The sequence below is a fragment of the Setaria viridis genome, chromosome 3, assembly GCF_005286985.2.
Source record: "Setaria viridis chromosome 3, Setaria_viridis_v4.0, whole genome shotgun sequence".
Classification (NCBI taxonomy): domain Eukaryota; kingdom Viridiplantae; phylum Streptophyta; class Magnoliopsida; order Poales; family Poaceae; genus Setaria; species Setaria viridis.
Window position 1 is genome coordinate 46,915,066 of NC_048265.2, and position 14,802 is coordinate 46,929,867.

The following is a 14,802-nucleotide window of genomic DNA, read 5'->3' on the forward strand; positions in this document are numbered from 1 at the left end:
GGAAAAGAAAGGATACGTCCCAAACGGGGATACCATGCAAGAAACAAAAATATAAATAGCCAATGATATAGGGTTTTTGCAATTGTGATATGATGGTATATATTGTATCATGGGAGGATCAGGGATGGATTCCACAAATCAAGTGGGGCGACCTCAAAATATTCTTGAACTTTTTTTTTACCGGCAAATGGATGTTTCCAGCAATGTCTTTAGCTTTGAATTTGTATTGTGGTTGGGGAATAACGGGAGCATTGTTCTCGTCCTCTTTTCCAATGATAGTGAGGGTATTAGGTACTTTGCACAAATGGGGAAAATGGAATACAATATGACACTCTAACTTGTGCTTGTGGAGTTCAACCCATATGGAATGAGGGCACACAATAAATGACAAAGGACCCTTGTGAACGTAGGGATGGTGAAAAGAAATAGGTTCTATTCAGGGTTAGAAACTGATGGTATTTTCACACTTTGCTTTGTTTCCTTTTTTAATTGAAAGCGATTAATGTTGCTATTTGTGTCAATTCTATTGATTTTTTCACCCCGTTTTTTAAGGGAAAAAGGTACCAAATACATCTAAAAAAATTTCAAGTCTCAAGCCATGTTTCAAAGTAGAAATAGTTATTTTTAAAATAAAAAGGTGAAATGATCATAAAATATGTCAGTATGGTGCTTGAAGACCATTTTTGCACTATTGATGTCTGCCAAAATTAACTTCTACATGAAACATCTATTGACTAAAATAATTTGTAGAAAAAATACAAGTTGCAGCACAAAGATTAGGTCCCAATAAGCTGGAAATCGAATTGATACTCACAAATCATCACCAGCTAATTTTTTTTTTTAAAAAAAATCAAGCTCTAAGCATTAGAATCTTTCGAGCGGTTCATCTTCCAACCCTCTCTGCATGACAGGGGGAGAATCTTTGTAGCTTGGGCAATGTGACGTTGGCTTGTCGTGTTGCCCCTTTGAGAGGAGAATCTCTCCGTCTCTCCTTGCCGTGTCCTTTCAGCAACGGCGAAAACAAAATCCCATGGAGATCTCATCTGACCCGCACCACTATGGCCCACGAGTACATGGAATCCTTATCCCTTTGCCAATAATTCCTCCGCACCGCAGCCCTGCCCCCTTCAGATGGAATCTTTTCATTAGATGCCTGAGGCACTGCCACATGGATGAAACCCATTGGTTGGGAGGAGGAACTATCTTGTGTTAAATCCAGGAGGACAGTATTTTTACTTGGCAATTTTACATGGAATGGATCCATCTCTGCACACCGACTTTAACTTCACTATCATGTCTAGTGATGGACAAAATGATTGCACCTTGTTGATTAGTAGTACTGCATGAGTACTTTGTAAGAGTAATTCAACATTAACTGCTATTAACTTTTTTCGCAGAGTACTTGATGTTATGTGATTATAGCTTTTTTTTTTACAAAGGCCGTACAGCCCTTCTCATCATATTTGACAGAGTCTGATGTTTGAATTGCATTAGCTTTGTTGAAGATGGTAGGAGAGGAAAGCTCTCACTTTCATGGCATGATGACATGAAGCTATCCCTAATCTATCCTGTACCATTTTGACGCATACTTGTGCTTAGAGAATGTAGCAATCAGTCCTTTAATTTGTTTGAGAACAAAATGGATTGATAATTTCAAGCTGAAGGAACTACCATATGTTAGGATATATCCAACAAGACCGATAACACAAGTTTAGCAGCTTAAGCTGGAGCTTAAACTTGCTAGAAAAATCCCGGAGTTATAGAAGAGCTGCGTCAGTGTACAGAAATAGGGCATGATGTTCAATTAGAAATTAGAACCTAGCTAGGAATTCAGTACGAAACAATTTCGTATCCCAGTTAAAACCACGAAAGATTCTTGCATGTTTTCAAAAGGGTTCTGATTTGTTTGTCGAGTGGAAAAGGGGAGTGAAACAATAGAAAGGCATGGCAAGTGCAAATCATAAAACATTCTCATCCTAGATTAATTAGAATGTGGTCTCTTCTCACATTTGACCTCAGCCTCATCCTCATTTAATACTTCCGACGCTGACGTGCTCCCTTTTCTCGATAAGCTTCGGTGCCGATCAACATTCCAAGCGTGAGGCGTGAAATTGTTAACAACATCAAAAGTCTTAGCACACTTCTATGGAAAGTTCGTGAATCCCAGTCGGATTAATTAGAACTAGATAGCACAGTTGAGTAGGATAATACGCAATTAAGATCCACATCTTCAAAACCGAAAAAAAAACCCGTCTCTCTTACAACAGATAAGGTGGTAGTATAATCCATCAACTTTTCTGCAGCACGAAGATAATTCTACAGGGATTTTAAGTGAATGTCTAAGCTGCTGGCAATTTGTTCCTGAAAGAAAATGCTGTTGGCAAAATTAGGAGATACTGGTTCTATCTAGGGGACTCGAGTGACACCTACCCCTCACCAACCCCGGACACGCACAGCCCAAGTAGAAGCAGCAGCAGGACAATTCCTTGGTGGAATAGAGGAGGGGCGTGGATCGGAGACCTCATGGCTAGGGCGACAAGGAAAGGGCGAGGGAATCTTCGAGCCGTGGAGCCAAACTCCTTCCGCCACCTCCAAGGTTTGCAATATCACATGGTAGTCCCGGTCTCACAAAACTTGCCTAGACCAGCATATATTATTCCTGATTAAACGACCGTTGGAGAGAGTACGGATGTTGAGACAACAGCACAGTCTAATCCGATGTGAAAAAAATCTCGCAGGAATAGATTATTCTTTACCAAGCATGGTTTGTCGGCATATTTGTTCCACAACTATATTCCTGAATTTAGAAGGTCAATTTGCGCTTCCTACTTCCTCCTACCGTTTGGCAATTGATCGATTGTCAACGTGTTATATTGTAGCACGAGTCTCTTCTATAATTGTTCCACTAGTCTTCTTACCTCCCCTACCTCATTTAACGCCATCTCCTATCACTCCTCTCCGTTCGAGCCCCCAACATGCTCGACCGCTTCATCTCAGCCTTGGGTCCTCAATCCAAGAGCCTTGGGTCCTCAACCTAACATGCCGGACAAGAAGATACGCAAATGAAGGGAACGTCGAGACGTAAGAGAAGAGATTAGGTGACTCTAGTAGCATTTCTCAGATCTTATGCTCGACTCCTTGTTGGAGTGAATTTTCAGACTTGGGTTAAAAAAAATCACCTTCTATCACCACGCCAAAGCACAGGTCTAAGGCCCAACCTCGGTCGTTGGTCGTCTCACACGGGCTACAGTATCGCTGTGTAAGGGCGGGGTAAATGCGTTCGAAGGTTTTTTTCTCGATCTGCGTGATAAGATTTTCTCTTGTATAGCAAAATGTGTTCGGAGGTTTTTTCTCGATCTGTTGAGAAGGTTTTCTCTTGTATAGCGAAATGCTCGGGGCTGTCTTAACCTCGCATGTGGAGTTTTTTTTTAAACATAAACCGTGAAGAGGGAAGGAAAAGGGTCTGATCCGAATTATCGGAACGCAGAGGGGCCGGATGGTAAGAGAAGATGGGACCGCAGGAGATAGATTCCCCTCCCGGCCGGAGTCGGGGCACCGCAGCCGGCAGAGGGGAAGCGGTCGCTCGACGCCTCTTGGCTGTTACGCGACGAAACGCCTCTGCATCTCCTCTCCACGCACCCGCCCCCATCCAGCGGCATCTTTTCGCCCCCTCCCAGTACCCACGCAATTACCTTCCTACCCCTAGCTTCCCCACAGATCTTCCTCCAGCTCCGGCCAAATGACCCTTCTGCCCTCTGAAGAACCAACCGGGGGAGGATCTTCTCCTTCCTTCCTTCCGGTAGTATAAACCGACTGACCGGCCGGCTCCCCCGACCACAACGCGCAAGAAGCCACCATTCCCACCTCCTCCCGGAACCGACCGGCGATGATGGCGCGGAAGGAGGACCACCACCACCACCACCTGCGCGCGCTGGCGGCGCGGGCGGTCACGGACTCGCTGCGCGCGGCGGCGTCGCGCGCCACCGACGCCGACCGCGCCGCGCGCTTCGAGGACTGCGTGAGGAACCTCGAGGCCGAGAAGGCCAAGATGGAGGTCTTCCGACGAGAGCTCCCCATCAGCGTCCACCTCGTCGCTGACGGTACGTACGGTCCCTCTCATCTCAATTCTCATCCTCTTCAAGCCAATTAGAAAGCAGGAGCTTTAGCTTCAGCTTCAGCTTCAGTCTTGCTCATCACTTCCTGCTTGTCGCGTGCGCGCAGTGATCGAGTGGCTCAAGGAGGAGCTGGCGCAGCACCGCCGCCTGGCCCCGTCCCCGGCCCCGGCGCCGGAGCTCTTCGCGCCGGCGCCGACCTCTCCAGCACCGGCGGCGAAGAGGAAGGCGGCGGCGCCGGAGGGGGGAGCCGTCAAGGCGGAGGCCGACGCCAACGATAAGCGCAGCTGGATGAGCTCCGCGCAGCTCTGGAGCTGCGGCGGGGGCCACGACGGCAGCAGCAGCAGCACCGCCACCAACAATGGCGCCGCCGCCGCCGCGAAGCCGGCGCATAAGGTAGGGGAATGGAACAGAGGGAGAGATGCGGCAGCTCGTTTATTTTCTGTGAAACATGATTTTGTCTATCTGCTCGCATAATTCGAGCGTAAATTCGTAGTCGTTCATCCGTGCTGTTCTTGGAACAAAGAACACGGGCACTTTGAGCCAGTTTGGTTCAACCCAGATTGCAAATTTACGTGGAGGACATGTGATACTGTAGAGAGAGAGAGAGGAATCTTCGTGCTCAATAGAAAGAGGTGAATTGTTATGGTACAGGCGTAGTACAGCAAGTAGAAAAAGGAAAGAATCTTTGAAAAAATTACAGTAGCAGAAGCCCCAAAATGGGTTTGTCAAATATGAGTTCAACTTCACAAATTTTATACTCAGCCATGAAGAGCCTAATCTATTCTCTTTTGTTCATCCAAGTTAGGATCCTAATGTACAGCTGAACATGTGCATCCACAATTTTTTTTTAAAAAAGGAAATTTTGTACATGACATCTCACTCGTGTTGCCAATTCCAAACCACCAGGTGTCCGACGCATTCATGCCGCTGAGCGGCCTGCCGACGCTGGCGAGATCACCGGACGACGCGGCGGAGAAGCCCACGGCCGTGCCGGTCCCCGAGCTGACCCTCTCGTCCCCGGCGATCGACGCCGCCTGCCCGGCTGCCCCGAGCGCCACCAGCAGCGCCGTCACGGACGGCGGCGGCGCGGCGCAGCGCCAGCACCAGCAGCAGCAGAGGAAGGCCCGGAGGTGCTGGTCGCCGGAGCTCCACCGCCGGTTCGTCGCGGCCCTCCAGCGGCTCGGCGGCGCGCAAGGTGAGGATCGCCAAGGCTTCTTTTGCATGTGCGATTGCTAAAAGCATTTCGGTTCCTGAATTGCCGTGCTGAATTGGTGTTGTTGTTGCAGTGGCCACGCCGAAGCAGATCAGGGAGCTGATGAAGGTGGACGGGCTCACGAACGACGAGGTGAAGAGCCACCTGCAGAAGTACCGGCTGCACACGCGGCGTGCGTCGTCGTCGGACGGCGTCGGCGGCGACCACCACGCGGCGGCGGCGGGCCTGTGGTCGTCCGCCGCGCCGGAGCAGCAGTACACGACGTCGCAGCACAGCACGTCGCAGTCGGGGTCGCCGCAGGGGCCCCTGCAGCTGACGGTGTCGAGCCGGGCCATGTCGGCAACCGCCGGGGACAGCTGCGACGGCGACGAGGCGGAGGGCGGCAGGTCCGAGAGCTACAGCTTCGGGATGCAGCAGCAGCACGGGACCAAGGCGGCCTCGTCTTGAAAATCTTTGATTTGATCCATGGAACAGCAGCAGTATAGAAGAAGAAGATGATCCAGCATATGCGTATGATGCATCAGATGGCAACCAACACCGCAGATGATGAGGAATTTTGTGTACAGTCGTTGAGAGGATTCTTTTTTTTCTTTTGCTGATGAACTGATGCGAGAGTGATTGTTCAGAGTGTTGTTTGTAGGATCGCGTGAGATATGAGATGTCGTTAAATTACAGTGTACAATCTTCAGGTTGTCATCGTCGTCGTCGAGACCGATGGATTTTTCGCATCTGCGATGAGTTTTTGCTGGCCATGTCGCCTGACCTGCAACTGTCCATCAATTCTCACCTGTTCTTTCGCAGTCTGATGAAGATCCATTCATCCGGTCAGACTGTTCATTGGTTGGTTACCTCTAATAATCCTGTTCCTGCCCTCCTGGGTGTTTTTGATTCTCACGCTGTAAAACGGGGAACTAACTGAAGAAATGGTTCGAGATGCTCTTGTGCCGATCGATCTCGATTTGGTTCTTGCGTATCTCATGCGGATCAACGGTGTGGTACCTGATGGGAATGATGAGATCGGATTCGTGATCCGCCGTGCAGGCCGTACGGTTCCTGTTTCAGGCGGGAAAAACTACGGCCAAAAATTGGTTCAGGCGTGATAACATGTGGCCCTTTTTTTTTATTTTAGACACTATGTTTTCTTTAACAAAAATTACGGCCAAAGTTTTACCTTATTGATTGTGTCATGTTACACACGACTTGTACCCTATGATTTCGATAGTATATACAGTCACGCGTTCATATTGTTAATTTTTTGTTTGAAAAAGAACTCGCAGGAGTTCTGCCGTTCATATATTAGTAAAGAAGAAGAGCAATGTCCAAACAAAATACAAAAGAGAGCCTAAGCTCGGTAATCATGCCTAAGAGAACAACTAGTCACCCGCCCAATCTGACTATGGCTATGTTCGTTTCAGCTTATCAGCCGACTTATCAGTCACCGAACAGTGTTTTTCTCTTACAACAAATCAGCCGTTTCAGCTTTTCAACCGGCTTATAAATCCAGCCGAACAGATCCTATGTTGTCAAAGGACGACCCTTTTGAAAATTCGCATGTTCGGAATGCTAATTTGACTGTAATACGGGCTTCGTCTGTTTGCATGTCAACAGTCAAGGAATAGCAAATCTGACTCTCCGCGTTTAAAACCACACAAATTTCTAGCCGTCCGATCGTGATCAGCAGCCGTTGGATCGGCCAATCCTCACACCCCCACGCCTCGTCGGTTGTCCCTCTCGGCCTCTCCCACCAGTCGAAACCGCCGCCGCCGCCGCCAAACTCCGCCCCACGCCCCACCGCCTCCGCACACCGCCGCCGTCGACGTCAGGGGGCACGGTGAGCACGAGAAATCCTAACCCACTCCGGGGCATCCAGAGCCCTCCGCCGGGGGGGGGGGGGGGGGGGGAGCACGAGGAGAGGGATGAGGGAGGTGGTGACGGTGCAGGTCGGCGGCTTCGCGAACTTCGTCGGCTCCCACTTCTGGAACTTCCAGGTGATCGATTTGATTCAACTCCCGCGCCCCCCCTCGCGATTTCCCAGCTTCCTCTGCTCCCGCTTGCAGCGCTCGAGCGCGAGCTCCCGTGCTCACCTTCTTGTGCTCTCCGCAGGATGAGCTGCTCGGGCTCGCCGACGACCCCGGCGCCGACCCGGTCTTCAGGACCGCCGCGCTGGACATGGACGTCCTGTACCGCGCCGGCGAGACGCACCAGGTAGAAGCGCCCGCCCACCCGCTTGTGTCACTAGTGGTCAGCACGCTTCTCGTGTTCCTTTACTGACGCTGCTCAATTTCTTCAGGGTGTGGCCACCTACTGCCCCCGTCTGGTGTCAGTCGGTTCTCGAGGTAATTGACCGACAATGTTGTTCTTTCACTTTGCATCTGTTCGTGCTGAATTCATTCCGGGCTACTAGCTTGATGGGTTTAAGCGTGTTCATTACTCTGTTCCTGGTCAGGCATGTTATTTTGTTTACGGTCATGTAAATCATGTTCTGATGATATTTGCAGGGTCTCTTGGCTCTTTGAGTTCCTCCGGTACTCTGGGTTCCAGTAGTGCTGCTACTGATCAGCCTAATGTCCTCACATGGCAAGTTCTGTTGTTTCCTCAAACTTCCATGTTCTAGCTAAATCCATCATCCATCATCGGTCCTTCATGTATGGTGTTTATGAGCTAAAGATATATAGACAATTTATTTTGTGTTGTTTGGGTTGCTTGTGCAATGGGGCTTCAAATGCACCAGCTGCTGGGTAACGATTTGCGCGTGTATGTCTAGCTGGTTGTATTCCTGTTAGATAGACAAATTCATCTGCTCATAAAATTGTAGAAAATTATTGCGTCCAGAAGGAACAATTAGCCAGCATTAGCCTCATTCAGCCACTCTGAAAAATTGTTATCTGCTTACTCTTTTCCTGGAACATTGCCCAGTCCAGCTTTTGGCTTATCGTTTCCTGTAGTTGAAACTATTGCTTTTGTACTATTCATGCTATAAGATGCATGTAAACTGATGATTGAGTGATGGGGTTGCACAAGTCTGTAACACAATATGACAGGTGTCATGGAATCTTCTAATGGGCCAATCCCAATTATTGCAGGTCTGGAAATGTAACGAAATCAGTAGCAAAACCTCATGAGCGGAACCTGTTTCTGCAAAGTTTATCTGAAGAAGAACAGAACACAAGCTCTAGCAATGACCGAAACAATGCCAAGAAAAGTGTTGAAGATAAGGATCTGATTGAAAGTCTAGAGAATGGAGTCAAATTTTGGACTGATTACTCGAAAGTTCAGTATCACCCTCAGAGCTTGTATGAGTTGTATGGATCATGGACAGACTTTGACAAATTCGATAACTATGGGACTGCAAGGGAGGTGGTTTCAGAATGGTCTCAAATGGAAGAGTTGAACGAGAGGATCAGGTTCTTTGTTGAAGAATGTGACCATATTCAGGTCCTGTCTTTTTTACAGCAAACTATCAATAAACACTATGTCTACAGTTAGTCTTATACTATGGGCTATATTTCACATACGCAGTTAGTGAATTTCGTAGAACTTCCAATTTTCCTTTTTTTTTGAGATATTGATATTTAAATTGTTCATCTTGATTCACTGCAGGGTATCCAGTTTATCGTGGATGATTCAGGAGGCTTTTCCAGTGTAGCTGCACAATATCTGGAGGGCATTGCTGATGATTACACCAATACCCCTGTATTGCTGTATTGTGTGAGGGACCCAGTCTCCCATGGGTCTTCCAGAAATCAACGTGAAACCATCATAAGATCTTTGCACGATGCTGTGTCATTTTCAAAACTATCATCCTCTTGCAATCTGATGGTACCGATAGGACTGCCTTCGCTAAGTATGCTTCCATTTGCTTATAATCTTTCACATAGATTTCCATGTTCAATTATGTGTTTCTCTTATCCCTTTTCCATGTAGCATTTCTAAATTTGCATATTTTTATAATTCTACTAAATAGGTAATTTGTTGTTCATTGATCATGAGCCAAGTAAACAGTCAATGGTTGTAACCTTTAATTAACTCACATACACCTAGTGTTGGTGAATGTAATTCACATTCCATTTGTAAATCAGCTTTATTAGCATGCCTATTACCATCCCGTTATTTATACAGTATTGTTTTCAGTAATTGTGAAGACTTGTTCATATATGTGCAGCTAATAGTTTCCTTTTAACCTTGCTTTTGCAGGTTACTTGTCACCTTTGCTTTCTATAAAGGATGAGAAGTACTTCCACTCTAGTGCCATCTGTGCTGCAGCAGTACATTCACTATCTGTTCCATTTAGGCTTCAACATGTGGGCCCAGCCTCAGACTCAGCACATTCATCTGGTAACCTTGATATTGGTGAGCTTGTGCACATATTATCAGATCAAGGTAGGCAGAACATGGTCACTGCTCTGGACATAGCAATGCCTGCCCCTTCTTTGACAGGTACATAATAGATGTCTTGTTTGATCAAGTTTGAATGGAAAAACTGTTTCTGATTGCTGACTGCATGCTCCTGTTTTCCAGATAGAAAAGATCTTAGGAACATACAGAGGAGCTTGCGCTCTTTGACCCCTGAAATCAGTGATGATGATGAAGATCCTTATGCTGTTGAATCGTTGGTGTTTCATGGAGTTCTGGATTCAGGTCTTATTCCTTACAATCAGTTTTATTTATACTCTGTTAGATTTTCTTTTTGAAAAATATTACTCCCTCCATTTCAAATTATAGGTCGTTTTCGCTTTTCTAGGTTCGTAGTTGTTTGTATGCATCTAGACATACACTATATTTAGGTGCATACAAATATCTATGAACCTAGAAAAACCAAAACGACCTACAATTTGGGACGGAGGGAGTACTTCACTAGCAGACTTTTGGCCAACTTTTGTATGTCGAAGTGAAATCGTTTAATCTACATTTTGTTTTTTTCCCGAGAATGATCTACATTTTGTTGACAGGTGGGCAAAGGGCTTCAGTATCACAAGTGAAGGACTTTGTGTGTTCAGCTTTGGAAGGCAGGGGGACAAAACCAAAGTTCTCTCATCTCTCAGTATCACCCTGCCCCCTCCCAATCCCACTCCCATTCCCCTCGATCTTCAGCAGCAGCATTGGCCAACACGGGAAAATCCTCAGCAACAATCACCCAGAAGGAACCCGACCAAAGGGCTCACTCGACGTCGTCTCAGTCCCGATGGCTGCACGTCTGAGATCAAGCAATGCCATAGTGCCTTTCATCGAGAAGCGATCGGGGAGTCTTCAGAGGCTTGGCATGGCCAGGGGCTCGCTGGGCTCCCAGATCCTCCGGGAATGGGGCTTTGGGAAGGAGGAGGTTGAGGACATGGGCGAGCACCTGGCAAAGATGCTGCGGCCATTTTACCCCGAGATGGACCTAACTTCAGATTCCGACTAGATGGACCGTCTTTGTGAGTGTATTGCAAAGATCGGGTCGGTTTTGGTCCGTGGAAAGATTCAAAGAACTAATGTTATGTAGCTGTAGTGAGATGTCTTTGCTGGGATGAATTCCTCTGATCTGTGTTCAATGGATGGAGAGCAGTACAGCTCTGAACTGTGACCGTGTATCTGTTGAAAAAACTGGAGATGGGATCTGATTGTCTGGGCGTGTCACCGTGTCAGCGCCCCGCATGTTATGCACGTGCATCTGGGCGACGTGCCGACGTGCGCCGCCACGTGCAGGTGTTGTTGTAGTAATTGTAACATTCTGCCATGTTTCAGCTATGATGCAGAGGTCCAGATCTGTGCTGTACCTGGCTACCTGCAAACCGAAGCAGCGGAAACTGAAGAACAGAGTCATTCAGACATCTGAAGCCTGGACTGTTATTTCCTCGTTTCAACTTCACAAGCTTCAGTCTGAACCGTGTATTAGTGGTCTAGTCTGACAAAAAAAAGGAACTTTTTTCCTGCGAGAAGATCCTTCAGATCTTCATATCATCTGTATTCAGACAAAAACAAGTTTCGTAACAGCTACAACGTCCTTGCATGTGATCGACGGGGTAAGGGATATGAATTTTTCTATGGAAAGTGTCATCGGAATATTTCCTTTTGTTTGTTAAAAAAAACATGTAACCTTTTTGTTGGTTGTGTGCTTGAATTGCTGAATGCATTGCAGGCCACATGCACACATGTTTGCAACATATATCCATGTTTCAGGCTAGCATTGCAAGATCCAGGTCAGATACCACCCAGCTGGCTCTCCTTTTCCCATCCCTGTTGGTTCCATCCATCTTCCGTCAATCTCAAACTCTCAATGATCAACGAAACCTTTTGTTGCCTTGTTGGCCTTTTTCATCCTTTTTGTACTTTCTGTGAGGCTTTTCTCTCACCTTTTCGACAGATAGATGACCACCTTTTTGCCTTGGGCATGACCATGAGCATGGCGTGTAAAAATCGGGGAAACTTTTTGCTCAAGGAGGTGGAGCACTGGAATTATTCTCTTCGAGAAAGCTATAGTGCAAGGCAACCGATGGCGGAGCTAGCATCTCAGAGTTGGGTATTCCTAGCTTAAAAAAATTATACCATCCAAGCCAAGCTCAAGGCAAATATGTTCGCCTGAAGTAGGTCCCGTAGAAGTTGTCATTTGTAACATTTTGTCCAACTTCATCCCTGGTATATCATCGTGTGTGTCGTTGTTACCGGAACATGGCTAGAATTAGCAATTAAGGAACATATATCTTACAATGCACGTATTGATATGCAGGGTTGATTAATTACTAAGTTAAGGTCAGAGGGGTCAACATGGAACGAGAGCTTAATTGGTATCTTTAGTTTCACCCCTTACTAATGCACTTTCACAGCTTGCTGGAGGTGCACCCCTATTAGGTCCATCACCGTGATGTTGCCTAGGGACAACACTGCGTGCGAATGCACTACAACTCGTCTAAAGATGCGTGAAGTTGAGAAATTGCAAGCAGTGCTAGGGATTTGAGAAAGGAGAATGGATTTTGGGATAAATCAAAGAGGAAGAGGTGAGAGCCTGAGCGGGATGCGATGCTAGCCATGGTAAAAGAATCCGTTGTGTTTATGGCAGTTGGTACTTTTGGGTGCAACGAATTAGACCTTAGCACGGATGATGTTGGTTGGTCCATGTTGCATGTATCAGGCTCATTTTACACTGGGGAAACAAGAATTGTTGAGTACCTTCCAATTCATAAATATACACATGTATATAGCACGTCCATACTTGATTTTTACTTAACAATCTTGGGTATTCCCGGGAATACGGAAGCATCAACATGCCTTTGCCCATGAAGGCAACGACCTTAGCTGCTCCCTCTATCTTGAAATATAAAGCATTCTATATATTTAGGATATATTAGTAGGAATAGCAAAAGACGCATGCACCCTTGAGTTAAAGGTGTGGAGTTGTGTTGTCTGCTTTTTTAATGGCAGTTGCAGATAACATCATAACAAGAAACTTATTTTTAGCCCTTATCTTATCAATTCCGAGAAGAATTAAATGAGCAATCATCTAAATGTATCTATAATGTATTATATTTGAGGACAAATTTTAAACACTTGGATTCCTTATATTACACGGTGAAGGGAGTATGTGTTTAGAACCTTGAATGTTTCCCCTACGTGTTTAGAACCTTGAATGTTTCCCCTATTTTTCTCAGGTGGGAGGGAGAAAGCTTACCCCGGCTAAGCTTCAAAACTCACCTTTTGTTTTCTACTTAATATGTGTCGGACGCCAATCCATAGCTAAGGTTATCCCTATGTCTAATAAGTCTTGGGAGATACTAAGGGCTCTCTATTAGGGAGGGGTTAGGGTTTAGATTTAGCAGGTTCCAATGATTTTAGTGGTGGTTGCATTTACGATGGTGTTAGCGGGCACGGGTTGGTAAGCAAGGCCACAAGGTGATAGTAACTCTGTGGCCATAAGAGGCAGATGATCGCCGGTTGGATGGAGTTGATCCGGTAGCGGGAGGTCGTTGGAGACGAGCTGAGATGTGTGAGGCTGGATCGATAGGGGAATCACATGATGGACGAGCTTTCTAGGGCGGAGAAGGAAGGACGATGTGAGAAAGAAGGTATGATTCAGAAAGAGTGGCAAGCGGTTGAATGCTAAAAACAACTAGTCAGATATCATTCGAGCTATCCAGGAAAACCGAGTGATGATACGATTAGAAAAATGCTCGAGTGACTAGACATTTTCTTTTCTATGGTTAGAGTTTTGAAGGAAAGGAAAGGCGGACAGCATATGCAAACCAGCACAATTTCAGGGAAAAGCCAACGATGGTGGATTGGTCGTACTACAAAATTGGATTGGTTGAACGATAAAAGCGCAGCACTCGGCACGAATTATTGGTGGAGAGATTTCTCACATGGGCCGGCATGTGCCCCAAAACCGCGTTCGATGCGACTGCTGACAGGCCTAGCTTCAGCAGTGGAGAGAGAGAGAGAGAGAGAGAGATGGTTAAAAGGAGAGGTTGACATGGATTAGTTATCGTTTGTTTACGGAAGCCATGAGTGGCGACGGCAAAGACGGCATGGCAAACGATCCAGATCTCGCGCGCGGATGGGCCTTCTTTTTTTTGTTATTTGCTTCGCCAATCGAATCAAGCAATTAACTAAAAGCTCCTCGGTGCTCTCTCTCTCGGTAAATTAAGCGTCTCATCTGAAAAGTTTAAGACTCGAGAAATTTTTCATCGTTGCCAGTTGTGTAGGGCCTAGTACCTGTTTTTTCGTTTTTGCTCTTCCAATAAAAGTTACGGCAAAGCTTTTGCTGTTCCGTTCAGAAAAAAAAACTCTCGTTTTGAAAGCGAAGCGTGCAGTGTAGCTTCTTTTGCCATGGGGCTTTCGGAATAGGTGCGCGCGGTGGGTTGTCAAAGTTTCTTATCTTCTTATGTCGATTCTCTCCTGAATTCTACCTTTTCTTTTTTCTCATTCTACTTCTGCTCGAACACCACTGTTCCGACAACAAGTTAGCACGAGGGAAAGACGGGACATGTGGAGCCGGTGGTCGGTTCTACTTTTGCCCGCCAAACTGATACCGTGATACAATAATCCATCATCCACAGTAAAAACCTCTATACCGAGTTTAAAGATCTCGAGATGTTGTGTGTTGAATGTACGTAGGTATATATGTGCGTGAACATTGTTTCTAAAAGGAAAATGACGTGCTCGAGGCTCCGAAATATCCGAGAAAATTACCGGTGTTTATTAGCAAAACACCCTTAGAAAAAACGGACGTGCTTCAATAGAAAGGATCAGTGATAGGTGTACCATTTTTTTCCTCGTTGCCATCGCAGTTGAGATGCAAAATTTACAACGGTACTTTATCCGTCCCAAATTATAAGTTGTTTATTTTTTTTAATTTTCTCCATTCCAAAGGTTATTTTGATTTTTATATATTCATAGATTCTAGAATTGATTTGTGGTTGGGAGGCGAGAGTTTTCAACCAAACCAAGTACAAATAAATAGAAATTTTCAAAGCCCAAAAAAAGACGCAGGGCGATATATGC

At 46.1% G+C, this 14,802-nt stretch overlaps 2 protein-coding genes across 2 annotated transcripts; both read left to right on the top strand.

Annotated features, from left to right (window-relative positions):
* Positions 1-3,532: 3,532 nt before the first annotated feature.
* Positions 3,533-6,056, top strand: LOC117848497 (transcription factor NIGTH1). The gene is made up of 4 exons (XM_034729926.2): positions 3,533-4,100; positions 4,222-4,508; positions 5,022-5,310; positions 5,402-6,056. The coding sequence occupies exons 1-4, from the start codon at positions 3,887-3,889 to the stop codon at positions 5,773-5,775; spliced, it is 1,164 nt and encodes a 387-aa protein (XP_034585817.1). The 5' UTR covers positions 3,533-3,886; the 3' UTR covers positions 5,776-6,056.
* A 961-nt stretch (positions 6,057-7,017) lies between these two features.
* On the top strand, positions 7,018-11,352 carry LOC117848496 (uncharacterized). Its single transcript, XM_034729925.2, has 9 exons — positions 7,018-7,316; positions 7,432-7,533; positions 7,619-7,664; positions 7,827-7,905; positions 8,412-8,763; positions 8,929-9,172; positions 9,523-9,765; positions 9,847-9,966; positions 10,278-11,352. Exons 1-9 carry the CDS (start codon positions 7,245-7,247, stop codon positions 10,727-10,729), a joined length of 1,710 nt encoding a protein of 569 aa, XP_034585816.1. The 5' UTR covers positions 7,018-7,244; the 3' UTR covers positions 10,730-11,352.
* The last annotated feature ends 3,450 nt before the right edge of the window (positions 11,353-14,802 follow it).